This window comes from Heliangelus exortis, chromosome 4 (assembly GCF_036169615.1).
Source record: "Heliangelus exortis chromosome 4, bHelExo1.hap1, whole genome shotgun sequence".
Lineage (NCBI taxonomy): Eukaryota > Metazoa > Chordata > Aves > Apodiformes > Trochilidae > Heliangelus > Heliangelus exortis.
The window spans coordinates 8,740,838-8,760,566 of record NC_092425.1 but is presented as its reverse complement, the minus strand read 5'-3'; the positions used below and the strand labels follow the sequence as shown (position 1 = coordinate 8,760,566).

General features: G+C 39.2%; 1 protein-coding gene across 6 annotated transcripts in view; it reads left to right on the top strand.

Moving 5' to 3' along the window:
* CCSER1 (coiled-coil serine rich protein 1) overlaps window positions 1-19,729 on the top strand; it is a 669,425-nt gene that overhangs the window by 113,418 nt on the left and 536,278 nt on the right. For all 6 annotated transcript variants that reach the window (XM_071742835.1, XM_071742834.1, XM_071742832.1 and 3 more), the window contains one exon: window positions 2,377-2,564. In XM_071742835.1, coding sequence (XP_071598936.1) covers window positions 2,377-2,564 — 188 coding nt within the window. The remainder of the gene's footprint in view (window positions 1-2,376; window positions 2,565-19,729) is intronic.

Below are 19,729 nucleotides of genomic sequence, written 5' to 3'. Positions count from 1 at the left end.
GCATTTTAGTTTGCCAACACCCATTTGTGCTGTTCATATCTTTGCTTTCCTGTGGTAGAAAGTGATTTCATAAAGAGAGTATTGATTATTGCCTCTTGTTCAAGGCTAAAGCTGGGATTTTTGAGGCATGCCTATTTTTTGAGCCAAAGAGTTGCTTTGTTTGAGATGGAAACATTGCCAGAGAAATAAATCTTCTTTTAGCTTGGTTATGAAAAAATGACACAGTTTATCTTTTATTGATCTGGGTTTCAAAATTTTGTGACTCTTGTTTGCTCTGTGCAACTGATGTTATAAAGCAGCTTGGAGTGGTGTTTCTGTGGCATACTATGAAAAATCCTATTTCTGATTCCATTAGAAATAACATTGTTCAAGTTCTCATTATGTAATCTATGAAACTGAGAGAGTTAAATACCCTCTAAATTTCACAGTGGATAAAGATCAGCTTAAGGAAAGGAATTTGGAATTATTAACAAGATTAAGTAGAAAGGCTGGGCCTAGAAATCCCAGTGTATAAAAATGCAGAAGAATAAAGGCAGAAGGCCCTTGAATGAAGGACATCTGTCAAAAGACATTTATCTCTGATAGTTTATTTTCTCAAACCAACTTGAAGACTGGTGCTTTCTTGCATAATCATGAGACTGTATCTGGTGGGCCAAAATTTGTGTCAACAAGGCTGCTGAATGCATTAGTGAATGAATTAGTGTTTGTAGTAGAAGATAAATGAGTGTAAATTTATATGAATTCATACCCATCTTCTTGTGTGGACATTTATCTAAGCAAGTGGATTATAAGCAATCAAAAGCAATCTTGCATTTTGAATTATTTGTCACTGTGAGGCTTGGTTGGATACTTTGCACATAAATGGCAATGTAACGTAAAATTAATCCACTAAAATAGTTTTCACCAGGAGGGGCCTCTTTCCCTCAGAACTGGGTTGGGAGAAAAACCCAGTTGGTTTCTCCCCTCAGTTGGGAGAAAAAATATTTCCATTATGTGTTACTAATTCTGAGCACTGGGTTGATCTTCCTTGCAACATTGGCTGACCTGTGAATGAGCACATATGTGTGTACATTGTATGTACTGAGCAGAGGGTACTGCAGAACAGCAAATGGGCAGCTCTGAGTGGTGTTTAGAAATGCAGAGTGTTTGAAACTCAGGTGCCAGCTGTTGTATATTTAATCTGTAATTTTTGAAGGCAGATAACTGGAGTTGGAACTGTGGTAGAGGGATTTTTGTAAATGGGATCCATGTTCACAGAAAGGCTACAGCTAATGCTGCACTGTATGCAAGTCAATGATTAATTGTTAGGGTTTTGTAGTTGTGTTCAAAATATTTTTTTTCCTGTGTTGTGAAGAGTGTATTTAAAATTAGAAACTGGTGAAGCATACAAAGAAACCATTGAAAAAGTTCTAAAAGTCCTGCCATATGAAATGAAAGAAATAGAGAAAAAACTTACACGGTATTCATTAAGGTTATAAGTAGTTGTATCTGTTAAAAACAGTGTTTTAAAATGTTGGTTTTGCTAAAACAGTATTTAAAACCAGATGTCAAGGCAAAATAATTCTGTGTGTTTTCTTTGGGAATAGATATTTTCTTTTCCATAGCTGATATAATTATAGTGAATATTGTGAATGTGATGTTAATGTATGCACAGGCTTGACGTGCCATTTATTTCTTAGTATACTTTTATATATTTTCATGTGATATGGAATTTTTTTTTAAAGCCTTATCGAAGATGACCATTCTCTCACAAAAGAAGATATGATTTTCTGTGTTAGATATGCTTTTCTCTTTCCTGGTGTCTAAATTTACCCTAGCACCTCAAAATGTCATTTTTCTCCTTTTTTCTGATGTGTTTTTAAATGGGATCTGGGGACTGGCAGGGTTTGGAGGGGGTGGTTGAAGAGATGAACTAGGAGGGCCAAACAGAAAACAAAACCCTTGTGCATCCCTGTCCTATGCAGTGGTAACAAAGCTGTGACCTGGCCCTGTAAAACCAACACTCAGGGTAAGTTAGGCTGGATTTTGGCACCAGTGGAGCAGTGATAGTTTCTCTGGTGGGTTTTACTGGACAGTGGTTTGGAAAAGTTGTACAATGAGGGGAGAAAGGGAAGGGTGGAACAGAGGTCTCTGGACTCTGTGAGGAGCCATGGACTGGGCTTGTAGTATGCTGAGGGTGCTGGTCACTGGAGGTTGAACAGGGAACTGGTGGTCCAGGTGGCATTTTTATCTAAGTGTGCAGGATGTGCATTCTGCAGAACTCTTCTGTGTGACTGCCTTGCAATGTAAGCATTTCAAGCAAAGCAGTTCTCTCATTAAGAAAGTACTTGTAGAGGGTAATTCTCGGTAATGACTGCTGATTACTTCTGTTTGTAGTTGATCTTGCCAATAGCTTCAGTCCATTCAGAGAAGGCAGATTTGTGGAGAAACGACTGAGATCATCTTCAGAAGGTACTGCTGGAGGCAGCCGGCTGATCATAAAACCAAAGGATGGAAATACAGAGGAGCTCAACAGCCTATGGAAGCAGAGAGCAAACTCATCCTCTTCAAAAATGAACAGCATGGTGAGTTTTATTCCCATATGTGTGAGCTTTTTTTTTCTATTACTGATGTAACTATAATGAGAAGCAGCGACTTTCCAAGCAATGGAGGGTAAGAAAAGGGAGGTGGAAATATGATTCAGGCTTAGCTACAGATAAGTAAAGTATTTGTGTCAAGGCTTGCATACTTTTTGTGAAGATTCTTGTTGCCATCCTTTTCTGATTTGCCTGAGAGAGGGAACTGCAGCAAAATTCAGTAGGACTATTTTGAGGTTAAATACAGGGTTTGTTCTGTGGCAACGATTTTTTGTTACTGTAGTAGTTATTTCATGGATCGTATCTGGTATGAGTGAGATGAGATGCAGAGCAGAAGTTGGATAGAGAGGAAGCTGTCTGTAAGGAGGCCTCTGTAAGAAAGATTTGAGCAGTCCCTTTCAAAGCTGGTGTCAAGTTTAAATAAGCAACAGGTAAGAAGAAGAGGGAAGGATTTCTTCTGAGAACCCTTGAGGATCCTGAAGACTGGAAAAGCTAAGACAGGTCAGATAACTCAGGAGAGTACTTTTGAGACCTTTTCTATTGAAACTATAGGCAAAGGAATGGACAGACTGAGAGTCTGTGCTTTTCTATAGCCAGTGAGAATGAACATACTAAGATGAGTGTTATTTATTCTTAGGCCTCCCCAGTGAGAGGCATAAAGAAGATGCTAAGATTGAACATTTACAGCAATGGCATTGAATCTTTATCTTATGGGAATCACTAAAACAAGTTTTATTGTTGTTATTAGTTTAAAATATTTTATGCAACATGCTAGCTGAAAGAGGAAGGATAATTTTGTACAAATACCTGACAAGAACTTTCCATAGCAAAAAAAAAAAAAAAATCTCCAAGTTTCTTACCCCTGCCTAGAGTTCTAAATAGATGTATAAATAGACTTTATTTTTTCAGGTTTACATAATAGCCATTATGTTACAATGGTGCAGGACCGAACAGATCACTGAGAGACTCAGATGTGAACACAACTGCCTTTGTAAGAGAATTTTAGCAGTTTTTGTGTGTGCAGCCATTTGCTGCTTTGGCTGCCACAACATGTGGCACAACTTTCTCACCTGAGATGCCAAATAAGGCTAAAATTTTTTTTATTCTGTGATATTTGCCTGTACTAATTCCTGGCTGGTCATTTAAGAAATAGGTCCCCAGAGAAGCATCTAATTTAGTGTGAAAATTCCCTTGTGGAAACGGAGGTAGGAAACTGGGCTTTGGGGGTTTCTCAAGAGGATGCAAAATCTGTCTTTTGTCTGAGTAAAGGTTGCCCATCTGTCTGAATGCATGATCCAACTGTTCATGTGTAGCTAGGCTGACAAATGCCCTTGTGGGTAGCAGGAGAAAATTACATCAATACCAAGCACATTCTTACTATTTACAACTGATGCACAACAAAATTTCAAGTGTAGCAGTATCCTGAAGCACTGGTCACTAGAAACACTCAACTAATTGAGTTACTTGATGCATTTTGCAGAAATGCTTGCCTGTACACTCACTTTGTGTAACCTGGGTAGTTTGGATTACCTACACTTCAGTGACAGAATTAGTCTCTTCTCAGCGTAGCAGATTGTGCAGTATTGTCAGTATGCACTGATTAATTTTATACTACATGAAAGGGCAGAAGGCAAATTATTTTTAGGAAGGAGCAAATTTTATGCCTTTCATGTTTCTAGATTTCTGTCAGTTTTTCAGATTAAATAATACAATGATGCAAAATTTATTTCAGCGAATCCTTGTTTTTTTAAAATGGGTTTTTTATATCTACTGAATTATTATACCCAGAGGGACAGCATAGAAAGAAAGAGGTAGAATTGCTAAATAGCAGAAGAAATCTTTGTGCTACTGAAGTATATACCTAAGAGTATTTATCTGTTTTTGCTGGAAATTCACATTCAAATATTGGTGAATAGCATCTTGTTTTTTAAAACCAGAAAAAACCCATGTCATTTAAGGAAACTGCTTCATGTAGGTGCACAGAGCATTATGCAGATGTTGTTCCTTCCCTAAAATGCCAGGAAACTCTGGCTCAGGCCTGTTAGCCTCATTGGGATTGTTAGACCCAAGATATTAGGCAGATCCTTGTGTTCATTTAAATATAAGGCTGTGCTGTGATGCCATAGCACTTCATTTTATTTAGCCCTTTATTAATAAGGGGACTGAGAAGGTGACAACAGAGAAATAGAAAATAAGCAAAGTGTGCCTGGGGAGTAGGTGGTGATTTGAGTCTCTTCTTCATTTTATATACAGAATCCCCAATCTTTTCCACTTTAAAATAGTGAAGTTATCCACAAATTATTTTATGTTGGTCACAGTTCAAGAACTTTGATATCAAGATCACTGTGCATAATCATGAGTGAAAGTAAAATTATTCCTGTCTTTCCCCAATGCATGTAGATACCATCATATGTTAAGAAAAATGCTAGATGTAAGCTTTTTCAGTAAAAAATGAAGTTTAAGAAGAAGTAAACCCAACAAAACTAACAACACCTTTCCCTTCCCCTCAAACAACCAGAATGCAGAAGAATAAGCAGAGTTCCCTGGAAGTAAAAAAAAAAAAAAAAAAAATTAAAAACTGCAGAAATTTAACATTTGTAATAATATGTGTTTGAGCAGATAAAAGGCACCTTCAAAATGCTTGTCAAAAGCAATTAAAGTCTCACAGCACAGTAGCAGATTGTTACCAGTGAATGATGCTAATGAAGAGTAAAGAATTCTACTTGCTAAATGAATTATTGTTGAGCACCTTAACCTAACTTGTGTGCCTTGAAAAACATGAGTCACTCTTCTGTGTTAATTTTGTTCAATTTTGCAAAAAAATGAACCAGAGGCATTTGAGGGGTGGCAAGTTCATGTGGATTGCCAAGGCCTTTCTGACAAGCACAGCACTGCTGCTCAGTTCTGCTGTGCAACACCCAGCAAGTGGCATTAAGTGGGGGTGCCAGTTTTCTGGCATCATCCAGATGTGTGAAGCACTGTCTGAAGAACTCTGAAGCAGTTCTGCAGTGTGAAATGTACCTTTCCCAAGACCACGTTTGCTCCCTTTTTCTTGTTGGCAGGCAGTGTGGGCTTCTGCTCAGGGGCTGGCAGGATTGAGGAGCTGGGAGACCTGAGGAGATGGGAGATTTTCCTAGAGGCAGGGAGGAAGGAAGGATGAAGTTATCTGAGAAATTGTTCTTCCTCTGAAACAACTTGTTTAGCAGAATATTCTTTTATGACTGGCAGTACTCTTTTGAAGGCAATAGGTAAAAGCTTGGGTAGGTAGACCTAAATACTGAGAATATCTATCAAACCCAATAAGATAGTCACCACTTCCCCCAAGAGTGCTGTTAACTCGTTTGTAAAATGTTGAAAGTAATTTATAATATAGATAAAAGCAATGCTGCTCATAATTGAGATGTAAGGAAAGAGAAGTCTTTCAAAATAACTCTGCAAACCTGCCAATTTCGTAGTAATGTAAGTAATGAGATGAAACAGATGCTTGAGATTAATGTCTTAGGTTCCTAATTACATATGTTTTTCATCAGTTTTTTAAGCCACCATTCTTGCAGTGACCGGTTCCTGCCACATGATGCCAGCATTTCACCAAAAGTGGTTTTAGGCTTCAATTCATAATTACACAGAAGGAGAGAACTGCAATTTAGGGCTCGTTTTTGGAACAGTTTAATACTGATTAACCTGTGTAGCATAAGAGACCCTTTTCAAATAAACATGATTAACACTGATGCAATTTGAAGAGATTCATACAGCTATCAAAACTCTGATCATTCAAATGTTCCAACTATAAAGTAATCAGTTAAAACTTTAAAATTTTAGACATACCATCCAAACTAGTTAACAATGTCTCAGAGGACTGATAGAGGCTATGGCTGACCTTGCAGTTCTTCAGCTAGGTGGTGGTAAGAAAGGCAAAAAGAAAGAAAAAAACCATGTACTGAAGCATGGTAAAAAACCTGAACAATCTGAAATACACAGCCCTGCGAGACCAATGAAAAGAATGTAAACCTGGGTGTTTTTAAAAATATTGGAGGGAATTAGAATAACCACATTGGAAAAAAAGATAATTAGACTCCCCCCAATCACGGCAAGCAATTTCTTTAAGAGGATTAGGAGACAGAAAAGCAGGAAAGAAAGTGTTGATGTGCTGGCATGCTTAACAGTAGAAACTGAGGTGTATGTGTAAGCAACAAAATTATCCATCACTTCTCACAGTAGTGGCTAATGGGGAAAGATGATTATTCTAAATATCACCTTTTAAATATCACTCATTTTTCAACTTTTGCCTGTCTTGGTGGTTGAATGTTGCTACTGTCCTTTCTGTTCTGCAGGCCTCTGTTTCTCTGGGTACTCTCTTAAGCACGTTTTTAATTCAGTTTCACATACCGAGTCTTGCCCAAATGTTGCCAGTTTTTAATTTCTTAAATTAATCTACAAGTTTTCATCCTTGCAGGTAAAAATTTTTATGCTTGTTTCAGTGCTGTGTTATCCTCTCTTTTTGCCTAGAGCAAGGCAGCTTTGCTTACTTGTGCCAGTTTAATCAGAGCTGCACAACTTTTTTTTCTGGATCGTTACTTTGACTGCACCATTTCTTCATTTTTATCTTCCCCATGGTTCTAACATATTAGATAAAGCTGTGTATTGCCAGTTAGAGAACTTTCATGGCACTTACCCCATGTTTCATTATCCCATTTTTTTCCCCTCAGCTTTAGCAGTGATAGAAGCCTTCATTCACTGCCTGCTTGCCAAACTGCTGAATAGTTGCTTGCTTGTTTTCTCTCACTTTCTATCATGCACGAGAGTAACTGCAGGTACCACCAAACTTCCTTCATATACTGCCTCAATTTAAATTTTTTTTTCCTTTTTCACAAGTAACAGCATAATACTGAGCTACTATGACTTTTTAAGATTCATGCCAGTACTGTTTTACTGAGTTTTTCCACATATCCAGACAATGCCAACAGGCATAATGTCCTTTTTCTTATGGTTGTACCATGTGGGGATGTGCTGAGTACCTAACATCTTAGTAACTATACTTATAATTGTAAATTTAGAACAAGTATATGTAAAAACCAGTGTTGGAATAAAGTGTAGTATGTCGTGGTTTATGGTAGAGTTCAGTTTTGTAGTGGGAGGGGCTGAATACATCAGTTAAAGATTAAGTTTGCAAAATTAATAATTGGCTTGACCCAGTGTAGGGAGGATCATCTGAAACTTTGGGGAGACAGAAGAAAAGTAGATGATTGACACAGAAATAATGAGGTGCTAGCAAAAAAAAAATCTTAACTATTAAGTATTTGAGATTCCTAGTTTATCTCAGGACAGCAGAAAGGCAAAACAGAGGTCACTTTAATGGAAACGTATTTTGGCCTCTGCTTGGAATGTCTGTTTGTGATAATTATCTAATTAGTAGCTGATGTTTAAATTTTAGTTATGTATCCAGGATATCCTGTGTAACAGTCCCTAGGTTTTGTTACCTGGGTGACTTAGCAATTAATAGTTTTCTAGTGTACTTCAGAAATGGTACTTACAGTGATGAAGCAATTATCCAAAACACTGTATTCCAATCTATCCTTTTGCTTGATATTGTACATTATGAAGCACCATGCAAATCTGTGACTCATGAAAAGATGATGATTGCTTCTCACAGATGACATTATTTCTAATGTTTCCTGAGTAGTCTTATTATCAAGCACCAGCTCTAACTAAGGTGCTGCATCATGAGAGAAACAACAGGATCCTGTGCACCCTGTGGACTTTACTGGATATACCTGAATAAGGACTAAAATGTTTTTTGTGTTTCTCTTCTCTGTGCTGAATAGTCTGATGTTTTACTGGTGTCTGATGAGGCATTGAGCATGGGTAAATCTAAGTTGGCTGCTAGCCTAGACAGGGTTGAAGTGATTTTCCTGTGGTTCCTTGAGCATTATTTTCTCCTAATCTTTTCTCCTTGAGTATGGACTTGACCATCTGCTCCCTGCTTTCACACAGCCTATGCTAAAACTGTTTGAAAGCTGAGACTTAAATGCAACCTCTGATGGTCAACACACGATGGGGAAGATGCTATTAAAAATACACGAGTTGAAAGGCTTAAGGAGTTAAAGTTAAAGGAATCTAAGTTAAAGGAGGTGACCACTAGTCTTAGAAGTGGAATTGAAGGTGGTTGGTTTTGTGACCTGTAAATGTGACCTGTAGAGTCTTGAAGAACCTATGAGATACAGACTTCATCTACAGACTGGAGAGACATTCAGGATTAATGTCTAAGAGCAGAAAAGCTTCTGTCTTGGAAGCTTCTGTCTGGGAAGGCAGTGAATGAGAAGTTGTGGAGAGGATTTTGGTGCTCAGGGTTACAGTTTGGGTTCAGAAGAAGCCTCAAACAAAATGGCCTTTTTCAGGTATACCAAAGCTGTTGTAAAATTGTGAATTACTTAACCACAATGCATGTATCCCTTTAGTGTCCTCTGCTCAACATTCTTTAGAGCTAACAAGGATATGTTTTCTCTGACTAGCTGCAACCTAGTTTTAACTTGCTATACAAATATTATTTCTGGTATCTACAATGCTCAAGCCAGGTTTTTCATAGTTAAAATTGATGTTGCATTTTGCTCTGTCACTGAATTATAGTATTTCTGCTTAATTCAAATTTATCTCTGCTATGTTGGGCTTCTCAAGGGAGAATATTTAGAAACATCAATTCTTGTTGAACTGTTCAGGCAACCCCTCTAAGGCAGTGGTTCACTCTTCATGTGAAGTGGACTTGACAGCATTCATTTATAACTAGCTTTATAATAACATAACAAAATATCCCCTTTTGCAATGAATTTGGCATTTTCCTCCTTTGTGGCAAGAAACTGGAAGCCAGTTAAAGCAAAAACTGTCAGGACTGCTTCTGAACTGGGCTGTCTAAATAGGAATAAACTGCTGATTGTAAGTAAGTAGCAATTTGGGCCTTATATTCTTAATTTAGCATGTAGAAAGTTCCTTTCATATGTTATTAGCATAAAAAAAATGAATATGTCAAATAGGGACTTAAGCATTTAGTCTGTGATTTCTAGTTCAGGTCAACTAGAAGCTTTTCAGCTAAATATCCTATGGGAAATTAATGTCTGTAGTGTAATATACATTTCTTAACATATTAAGAGCCTGTAACAATCAGATTGCTTTTGTTAGACACTTGGAATTAATTAGTGAGATGAAGTAACTAACAGCAATTAGTTTAGATGAGTTTATACTAATGCTGTAGTGTCCTATGCACTTCTCTGCATGATCATTATAGCCCAAACAAGGGTAAAATGTTACTCTAACATTGGCCCAATTGTTCTGATTAAACAGAGTTATGTTAATGAAGATAGGTAAAGTGAGTTATAAGTAATTTTATATCCCAGAGTAATCATGGTAGTGGATGGATGTGGTGTTACACAGTGAAATAAGGAAAGAAAGACTTTTGTTAGATGTGTTGTATTCCAACTGCAGTGGGCAGCTCAGAGCCTTGCAGCTGCTCACTTACTCCCTCCAGTGGGGTCGAGAGGGGAATTGAAAGGGTAAAAGTGCAAAAACTTGTACCTTGAGAAACAGTTTAAGAGGTAAAGCAAAAGCCACACACCTAAGAAAACACAATAAAGAATGAATTCACTGCTTTTTATCAGCAGGCAGGTGTTCAGCCATCTCCAGGAAAGCAGGGTCCAGCACAATGAACTTGGGAAGACCGATGCCATAGCTGAGAATTTTCTCCTTCTTTGCCCTGGCTTTACATGCTGAGAATAAAGAAGTAAAGTGTGTATACATACCTTTAGTCTAAGTTTGAATCAGCTGTCCCAGCCGTGTCCCCTCCCAGTCTCTTGGACACCCTGAGTCTGCTCTGTGGTGGTCTGCAACCTCAGTCAGAGTGGGCTGAGGAGTGGTAAAAGACCTTGACTTACCCAAGGGAGACAGTAAGTGGAGAGCTAATTCACTGAAGTTGGAATTTATGACTTGTGAATACAAATTAAACAGTGTCTTGGGTTCTTCATGATGTAGGCCAGATGATTCACAAGTGATTTGCACTCAGTTGGTTTTTATGAAAATGGAAACTTATTTTCTAAACTCTCTTTTTAATAGTGCTTAGCTCCTGTCGCTTCACATGTAGGTCCCTACACACTGTAGTCTCTCAAACAGCATGATCAAAACCAGTCTTGGGGTCAGAGTTCTGCATTGCTTTCCGTTAAGCTGCCTATTTTGTGTGCTTCTGCTTATGTGAGAATAAACTCAGGGTAAATACAGTATTTTCCCTGCAGCAATTCAATGGCTTTAGCAATTCAAGGTAGGGTGCTTCTTGGAGGCCTTTGATCCCTTTCATTGATAAAAGGAAGGTAATGGGGTGAGAAATAGAAATGCTGCTGGGTCACTTTTCCAGCCTTTTTGCCTTGCCAGGGTGTTGCTGGAGGCAAAGCTTGGTGAACCCTGGGTTGGGGATGTGGCAGTGGCTGGAAAACTTGTTGCAGATCAGAGAAGCTTGTTGCTTAACAAGAGTATTTTTTGATTCAGGGTCAATTACATGCTATCCCATTAAAGACTCGGGGTCTGATTTTGCATGCTATATTACTGATTGATATATGGAAATTAGGTTTGGGAATGCTCATCTAGGTTAATTAACCTTTTAATGGATGAATGGGCAAAAATACATCATTCATGGAAGGAATGAAATGTTGAAACATGCTGTGTTGCCTCAGAGAACATGTTTTGTAGCATTTATTCAGTAAAACGAATAAAATTCATTGAAATAACATAGTCCTGTTGAATAGCTTAATATCTTTCTTTTTAGATTTTCATAAGCCACCAAATAGATGTTTTCAAAAAAGAAAAACAAAAAACATCCCAAACAACACAATTTTTTCTGAAATTAATACACTTCAAATTCAGGACAGGCACGTGGATTTTTGTAATTAAATTACGAAGAAAAACATTTTGCATTTTTGTACTTTGAGAAGCATTCTTGATTTTGAGGAATATTAGTGTCAGATAATTATTAAGGATTTATAGTTACATAAAGAGTCAGGATAGTTTTTACAATTCTGAGCTGATAGGCAGTCAGAGGAATACTAGTTCTTGAGAAGAAGTAGTTAGTACTAGTTAGAGGAATTCAGTGCATGGTACTTAAAATCCAGTGTTTAATTATAGAATCTTAGCATGTCAGATTGGAAAGGACCTCAAGGGTCATCTGGTCCAACCCTTCTAGGTAATGCTATGGTTTATATGAGATGTCTCCCTGTTGAGTTAAGACTTAAATCTGTCCAAAGTGGGGGAATCTTCCACTTCCCCTGGGAGACCATTCCAATGTTAGACTGTTCTTGTGGTGAAAAATTACCTCGTGTCATTCCAGTCTTCCCAGGAGCACTGTGCCAATTGCCCCTTGTGACTACTTTTAAATAACAGTCTCCATCCTCTTTGCCACCTTTTAAGCACTGGAACATGATAGTAAGGTCTACCCTAACCCAGTTTTCTCAGCCTCTCCTTGTATGGCAGATGCTCCAGTCCTCTGATCATTCTTGTGGCCCTTCTCTGGACCCTCTCCAGTCTGTCTGCATCTTTTTTGTACAGCAGGGAAGAAAACTGGACAAAATACTGCAGGTACAGTCTGACAAGTGCTGAGTAGAGCAGGATGATGACTGACTTCTCTCTTCTGGTGGTGCCCTTGTTGCTGCAGCCCAGCATCCTGTTGGCTTTCTTTGCAGCTGCAGCACACTGTTCACAAGGCTGCTCTCCAGCCAAGTGGATCCCAGTCTGAACTGCACTCCTGGGCTTTGTGTTCCCAGGTGCAAGACCTTAAGTTTCTCCACATTGAACTTCATAAGGTTCCTGCTAGCCCACTCCTCCAGTCTGTTTGGGTCATCTTGGAGGGTGGTTCTCCCTTCTGGGGTGTCAACCTCTCCACTCATCTTGGTCTACTCAGCAAAATTCACCAGGGTGCTCTCGATCCCAACACCCAGGTCACTTATGAAAATGTTTTACACAGCATTGGGCCCAATATTGATCCCTGGGGACTTCACTTGTGACCAGTGGCCAGTTTGAGGAGGAGCTATTTATTTATTAGCACCCTCTGGGTATGGTCTGTCAGCCAGTTCCTCACCCACTACACAGACCAGTTGTCAAGACCATAATGAGACAATTTCTCAGTTGTGGGAGACTGTATCAAAAGCCTTGGAAAAGTCCAGGGAGAAAATGTACACCACTCACCCTGAATCAACTAAGTGGGTTCTGATATTGATACTCCATGGGAGTAAGGAGTTAAAATGTTTAATAACAGCATGTTTCAGGATCTTGAATAGCTGCAACAGGGAGTTTTCATCAATCCAAGCCTAATGGAAGATCGTTCACTGAACTCTATTTCTGTTGCTCAGAGAGGTACCTTGGATGAAAAGAAAGGCTTCAGTTTTTCTTACTTAATGGTTTTCCATTCATGTGTATGTGTAAAGTTACTCTGATGTACTCACTCTGTTACATCCAACCTTGTAAAACAGGCAGCAGTTTAGCAGAGCTCACATTATCTCCTAAAAATTACTCCTATGGGATTCTTCACTGGGTAACTTTTTGGAATATATGAAAGGAAATTGTTAGTTTTGACTGTTCCAAAAATCACAAGTTTGCATGAAAAGTCTTGTGTCATCTTTTTTTTTTGGCATGTTGTAGTTGATAAAAGTAAAACCCACCAGTTTTCAACTAGTTATTCTAATCTGAAGTGATCAGATTTTAAGTGTTTGGAATTCATTTTGAAGAAATCACCCCAATATAAGCATTGTGTGAAGTACTGTGTTGTGTAAAATAAAAGAGTAAATGGTGGGAGGGAACACTTAGTTAAATGCAGCAGTCTTTATAAATCTGCAGACTTGGCAGACGGGTTCCCTGGCAGACTCTTTATAAATGTGCCAGGTTCTGGAATCTGAGTCCTTACTAGAGCAGAGAAAGTGAGAGTGGAGAAAGTGAGGACCTCATCCAGAGACTGACTGGAGGATGGGCTATGATTCCATTAAAAAATGGAGAGTAATATGAAGTGGTGATCATGAGAGGGAAAGTTAATGGGAAGAAGTCTGGGATTAGGTATGAGGTGGAATTTGTTGCAGGTCATGTGGAAAAATGAAGCATTGGGAAGGAAAGAAGTTTAGAGGGAGTTTGGGGATAGCAGAGCTCTAAGAGGATGGGAAATAGGTCAGTAGAAGAAACTGGAGAGCAGGGAGCAGCTTTCTGTATTTTTGTAAATTAGTCAATAACTGGAGGAGAAGCTGGAATTAAATAGGTCAAGAGCTGACAGAACTGATGATGAGAAAAATTTGTAACTTTTCTGTTACCTGAAATATTGAAATCCAGGGTTTAATCTTACTTTCTGTGAATATTCCATCTAAGGGATGTTGTTCAGAGGAAAACCATGTTGGCTGTAAAATATGCACTGCTGACAACAACCTGTCAAGCATTTTAGCTGATAGAGACAAGTAATGCAGTTTTCTGGCTGTAAGTCTGGCTGTGTCTATGGTAGTAGAAGTCTTTTTGTATTTTCATTAGTTACATTTTTACAGAATTTTTTGTCCAGATGAGAATAAGAAGTCATCATTTTTCTCTTTGCTCTTTGAGGACAGATATGACATGGAATGCATTTTGATCTTGTTATCAAAGCTGTACATTTTCTTTTGAAATACTTTACCTTCTCTGAGCCTGTAAAAGGGAGAAGAAAAAAGCAAAAGAAATATTTTTGCAGTTTGATTCATAGAGATTTATGCCTTTAGTTCCATTCACATTAACTCTGATCAAAGTTAAATCACAAAATATCCCCAGCACTGACATCTTCCTTTATTTGTTAATTCAAGTAGTTATACAAAACACATTTTCTTCTTTGTGATGTGACAATTATGTGCTTTTTTTGCAATAGACCACAATATTTCTTTTTCTGTACCATTTTCTTCTCTTACCTGGTATTCTCCAGGTCCAACAGTGTTCTCAGCTCTTGTTTAGACTTCACCTTTGTGTTACTTAGTTGGCAGGTACAAACCATGGGAAATATTTTTTTCCTTTGTGCTTAAGGGCTTATGTGATGAATTGTTTACTTTAGGGACAATATCTAAAAATACAAGTGCAATACATTAGAATGAATTAATGTACTGTTTCAGAACAAAACTGAGGCTGTAGCAAGTGGATTTAGGCAGAGAGGGGGGGGAAAAAAAGTCACTACTGTCCACAAGCTGTTTTATGGACAGAATTGTATCCAGGAGAGGGTATACCTGCAGATAAAAAATAAGTTTCTGAAAATCATTCCAAGTGTCTAATACACTGATATTTCTAAGGATATTGTGAAAAGATATGGTGTCACCTCTTATTCATACTGTACTTTTACTGTTTACTCTGTCAGAAAATACTGAGACCAAAAATAACCAAGCACCAGCTGGATGGATTTGACTGGCTTGTTTGATTGTAGTTGTGGCACCAGGCTGTAGGGCACAGGGCATTGCTAGCTGAAGGTGACAGGTAGAGAAAATATCTTTTTTTGGTGTGGCTGTTAACCTAAAGTGTACTACAAACTACAGCCTTATGCTGGAGATTAGAGAATGGTGGCTGCTGGTGATGTGATAATAGGTGGGGCTCATATAGGCCTAATTAATATGCTTTGTTCACACTTACACTATTAAGCTGTGACCTTAGATATTGGGAAGAGGACAATTCCCACCCCTTCTTCCTGCTCCCCACCTCCTGGTTAGGTTCAGGGTAACTTCTGGGAAATTTTACTTTCCCCATAGCTTGGCATATTTTTCTTTGCATTCTTCATTTTTATGGCAGAGGAAGTGTGCACAATCTTTAGAGATAATGTGGGAAGTAAAAATAATAAAGGACATTAAGATAGAATCATCACTTGGCTTTAGATGCTGCTTGCTCTCAGGCACATGTTAAGGATGTGTGTTTCATGTACCACAATGTCTGCTTAATGTAAATTAATTCTCAGACAACCACAAACTAATGCACAGCATAGCTTGTTTTTACACTGAAATCACTTCTGAAGTTTACTATTGGAAGGAAAGTGTGAAAAAAAGAGGATATTTTCCTATGATTTGGTTGCAGTGGGAAATTTCTGTCTTTCAAACAGACAAGAATCATAATTAATGACCAAGAACTACATTTATGTCAGAGACAAGCTGTCAAGCTTTTCATACTGCTTTTGAGGTTTCTATGAGCAGAAGGGAAGAAGTAAATTTTATTTCTGAAACTGGTACAGTTTTGTAAAAACATATGATCAGAACTAGTTCATTTACATAAAACAGTGTTCCTGAGTTCCTGAGTGTATATTCAAAAATATGAATCTATATTTATCTCTGTATTTCTCAAGTAAGAAAATAATGGGAAGGTATAATGATTTTCTTATTTTTCTGTGCCCAGATGCAAAATCAGAAGTAAAATAACCCATTGAGAAGTGAGTAGAGAGGTAAAAAGCTTATTTGTACAAATGAAATCTTCAGAATAGACAGATTTAGGATGGGGGCTTGTGAATGTCAGATTCCTCGTTGCCTGAATTAAGCACTGATGAGAAATTGAATCTCAGCATGCTGTTGTCTTTGTGAGGTTTTTATTTCAAAGAGATACAGATACATGAATAAAAATCTTGAACTTTTAATGAAAGGAATAGTCAGCCATTCAGCCATGGTTCATGAATCACAGCAGTTCTTTTTTTAATAACTTGAGTTTGGAAACTGGATGCCAAACTAGTCTGAACTTGATGCTTTAAGTGAACTCCACTGTCTACTGGAAGGACTTACAGGTGGAAGAGAATAGAACCAAAGCATGGATGCTATGCTTACTAACACAAGAAAGGAAGGCACTATTAATGCATAGTTTTGCTCTTGGATAGCATTCACTCTTCTATACAGTCTGCATAACAAAGGCAATTGTGGCTTTATTAAATGGTATGAAGTGATACACTGATTTCTTGAGGCATATTTATTGCCACACTGTAGGAGGTCTGTAAGGTCTATTAACTACAGAACTTCAAAGATACTTGTTGTTCAGTATTTATTTTTTTAAAATTCCATCCAGTGGGGGGTCTGATAAAAGGTTTAGGATCCTCTATTCTCCTTGCAATGCACATTTCATTTTGTTTAATGGAGCTCTCCTTTTTGGAGCTAACATATAAAGCTGCAAAACCTAAATTGTTTCCTCATTGTTGTGAGGAAAGAAAAGCCCATGATCGTGTGGATATGTAAAAACTCATGATCAGGTACTTCAGTCAGTATTGTAAGTTTTAGTAGTTTGTAAACAAACTCATTTGCCAAACATTGCTCCTTATTCTGGCTCTCCGTATTGATGGCAAACAGTATTTGTTTACCAAAAATACCACAAACACTACAGATTCTGCTGAAGGCTTTGTTCAAGCTTAGAATTGTTTGTCCAAGAACAACAGAAATTTCTGGTTTTGTCCATCCTGCAGATTTCAAAAATAGAAAGATGCAGCTTTGGGCAACATTTTTGGATTGATGCAGGCTAGTTTCATATTCAAGATGAGCAGAAAGTATTAGCAGATCCTAATGTGAGTTAGGATTTAATTTGAGACCTGATTGCCATTTCAATATGCTGTTGCTACATACAAAGTCTGCATGCCAGGATTGTGAAATCCATATGCCAATTGGTATTTGTTTGGAACTTCATACTTGGAACTTCAAAGCTCGAACAATATATAAAGAAAGACTGAAATCATTAAAGTATTAACTCTTATGGGTGGCTTCACAATAATGATGAACTTGAATAGAACTATATATGTAACAATATTTAGGAGGGGAATTGTTGTGGGACATTATTTTCTGAGGGGAACAGAGAGCCAATATACTGGCCTGACCTGAAATATTATATCTGCAGCCCAGGTTAGAGGTCTAACCAGGAGGCCCTTGGGTCTGGTATGGCCACTACTGGTCAAGTAGGTGGGCTGTGATGAGATGGCCAAGACAAGTCCTCAGACAATGAAAGGGACTTCAGTGCACTGGGCCAAATGGTGGAGGGGTCGGAAGTGCAGGTGGTGGCTGAACAGGGAGCTTTTGGTGGGAGTCAGAGGAGAAAAAAAAAAAAAAAAGAAAAAAAAAAATTTACCACCTTTGGAAGAAGGAGCAGGCATTTCAGGATGAGTATGGAGATCTAGTTAGGTCATGCAGAAAGAAAATCAGGAAGGCAGAAGCCCTGATGGAGCTCAATCTGGCCACTGTCATAAGGATTAGCAAAAAAAGTTTTTACAAATACATTCATAACAAAAAGAGAGCCAGGGAGAATCTTCATCCTGAATGGGATGGGGGGGGAGAACATTGCAACCAAGGATGAGGAAAAGGCTGAAATACTTAGTGCCTTCATTGCCTCTGTCTTTAACAGTCAGCCCAGCCACCCCCAGGGTATTCAGCCCCCTGAACTGGGAGATGAGGATGGAGAGCAGCACAACCCCCCCATAATCAGGATGAGGGAGTTAATGACCTGCTACAGCACCTGGACACTCACAAGGCTATGGGACCAAATTGAATCCACCTGAGAGTATTGAGGAAGCTGGAAAAAGAGCTCACCAAGCTGTTTTCCACCATTAATCAACAGTCTTGGTTAACAGGGGAGGTCCCAGTTGATTGGAGGCTTGCCAGCGTGACACCCATCCACAATAAGGCTCAGGTGGAGGATCCAGGGAACTACAGGCTTGTCAGCCTGAGCTTGTTAACCTTAAAAATTATGGAGAAATTAATTTTTAGTGTGCTCACATGGGAAATAAAGGCCAGCCAGGGGATCAGGCCCAGCCAGTAGGGGTTGAGGAAGGACACGTCCAGCTTGACCAACCTGGTGTCATTCTGTGAACAGGTGACCTGCCAAGTGGGCAAGGGAAAAGCTGTGGACGTTGTCTACATGGACTTTATTAAAACCTTTGACGCAGTCTCCCTCAGTATCTTCCTAGAGAAGCTGATGGCTCCTGGCATAGGCATGTATACTCTGCACTGAGTTAAAAACCGGGGGGATGGCAGGGCCCAAAGAGTTGTTCTGAACTGAGCCAAATCCTGTTGGTAGTCACTCACCAGTGGTGCTCCCCAGGGCTCAGGTTTGGGGCCTGTCTGGTTCAACACCTTTATCAACAATCTAGAGGAGGGAATTGAGTGTTTCCTCAGTGAGTTTGCAGATGACAGAGTTGGGTGGAAGCGTTGGTTTGCTTGAAGATAGGAAGGCTCTGCAGAGGGACCTGGACTGGCTGGATCAATGGGCTGAGGCCTGTTCTATGAAGCTCGACAAGGCCAAGTTCTGGGTCCCACGTTTTGGTCACAACAACCCCATGAAACACTACAGGCTTGGGGAAGAGGGGCTGGAAAGCTGCCTGGCAGAAAAGGCCACAGAAAAGGGGGTGCTGGTCAACCACCAGAGGAACATGAGCCATCAGTGTGCTCAGGTGGCCAAGAAGGCCAACAGCATCATGGCTTGTATCAGGAATTGTGTGGCCACCAGGAGAGGGCAAGTGAGGTACCAGTGAGGCCACTCCTCAAGTTCTGTTCTGGGCCCCTCGCTACAAGAAAAGCATGGAGCTGCTGGAGTGACTTCAGAGAAGGGCAACAAAGCTGGTGAAGGGTCTGGAGAACAAGTCCTGTGAGGAGAGAATGAGAGAATTGGGAATGTTTAATTTGGAGAAAAGGAGCCTGAGAGAAGACATCATAGCTCTCTGCAGCTGCTGAAAGGAGATGGTACTGAGGTAGGTGTTGGCCTTTTCACTCAAGTAAATGTTGATAGGACTAGAGGGAACAGCCTGAAGTTGAACCAGGCGAGGTTTAGAGGAGATATTAGGAAGAATTTCTTCGCTGTAAGAGTAGTCAGGCACTGGAACAGGCTGCCCAGGGAGGTGGTGGAGTCACCAGCCCTGTGGAGGTACTGAAAAAACACGTTCAATGTGGCACTTCAGGACACACTTAGTGGGCATGGGTTTTTTTTTCTGGGTTGGTGGTTGGCCTTGGTGATCACAGAAGTATTTTCCAACCATGACAATGCTGTGATTCTCTGATACTCCTGAGTATAAAAGGATACATATCTATGAACTGAAGTCATTGTGTTGTTGCCTCAGATGCCCTCTGCTTAGCATATTTTTCTTGGATTAAGTGTAAAAATAATTTTTACTAGTACCACTTCTAGAACATAACCAGGCT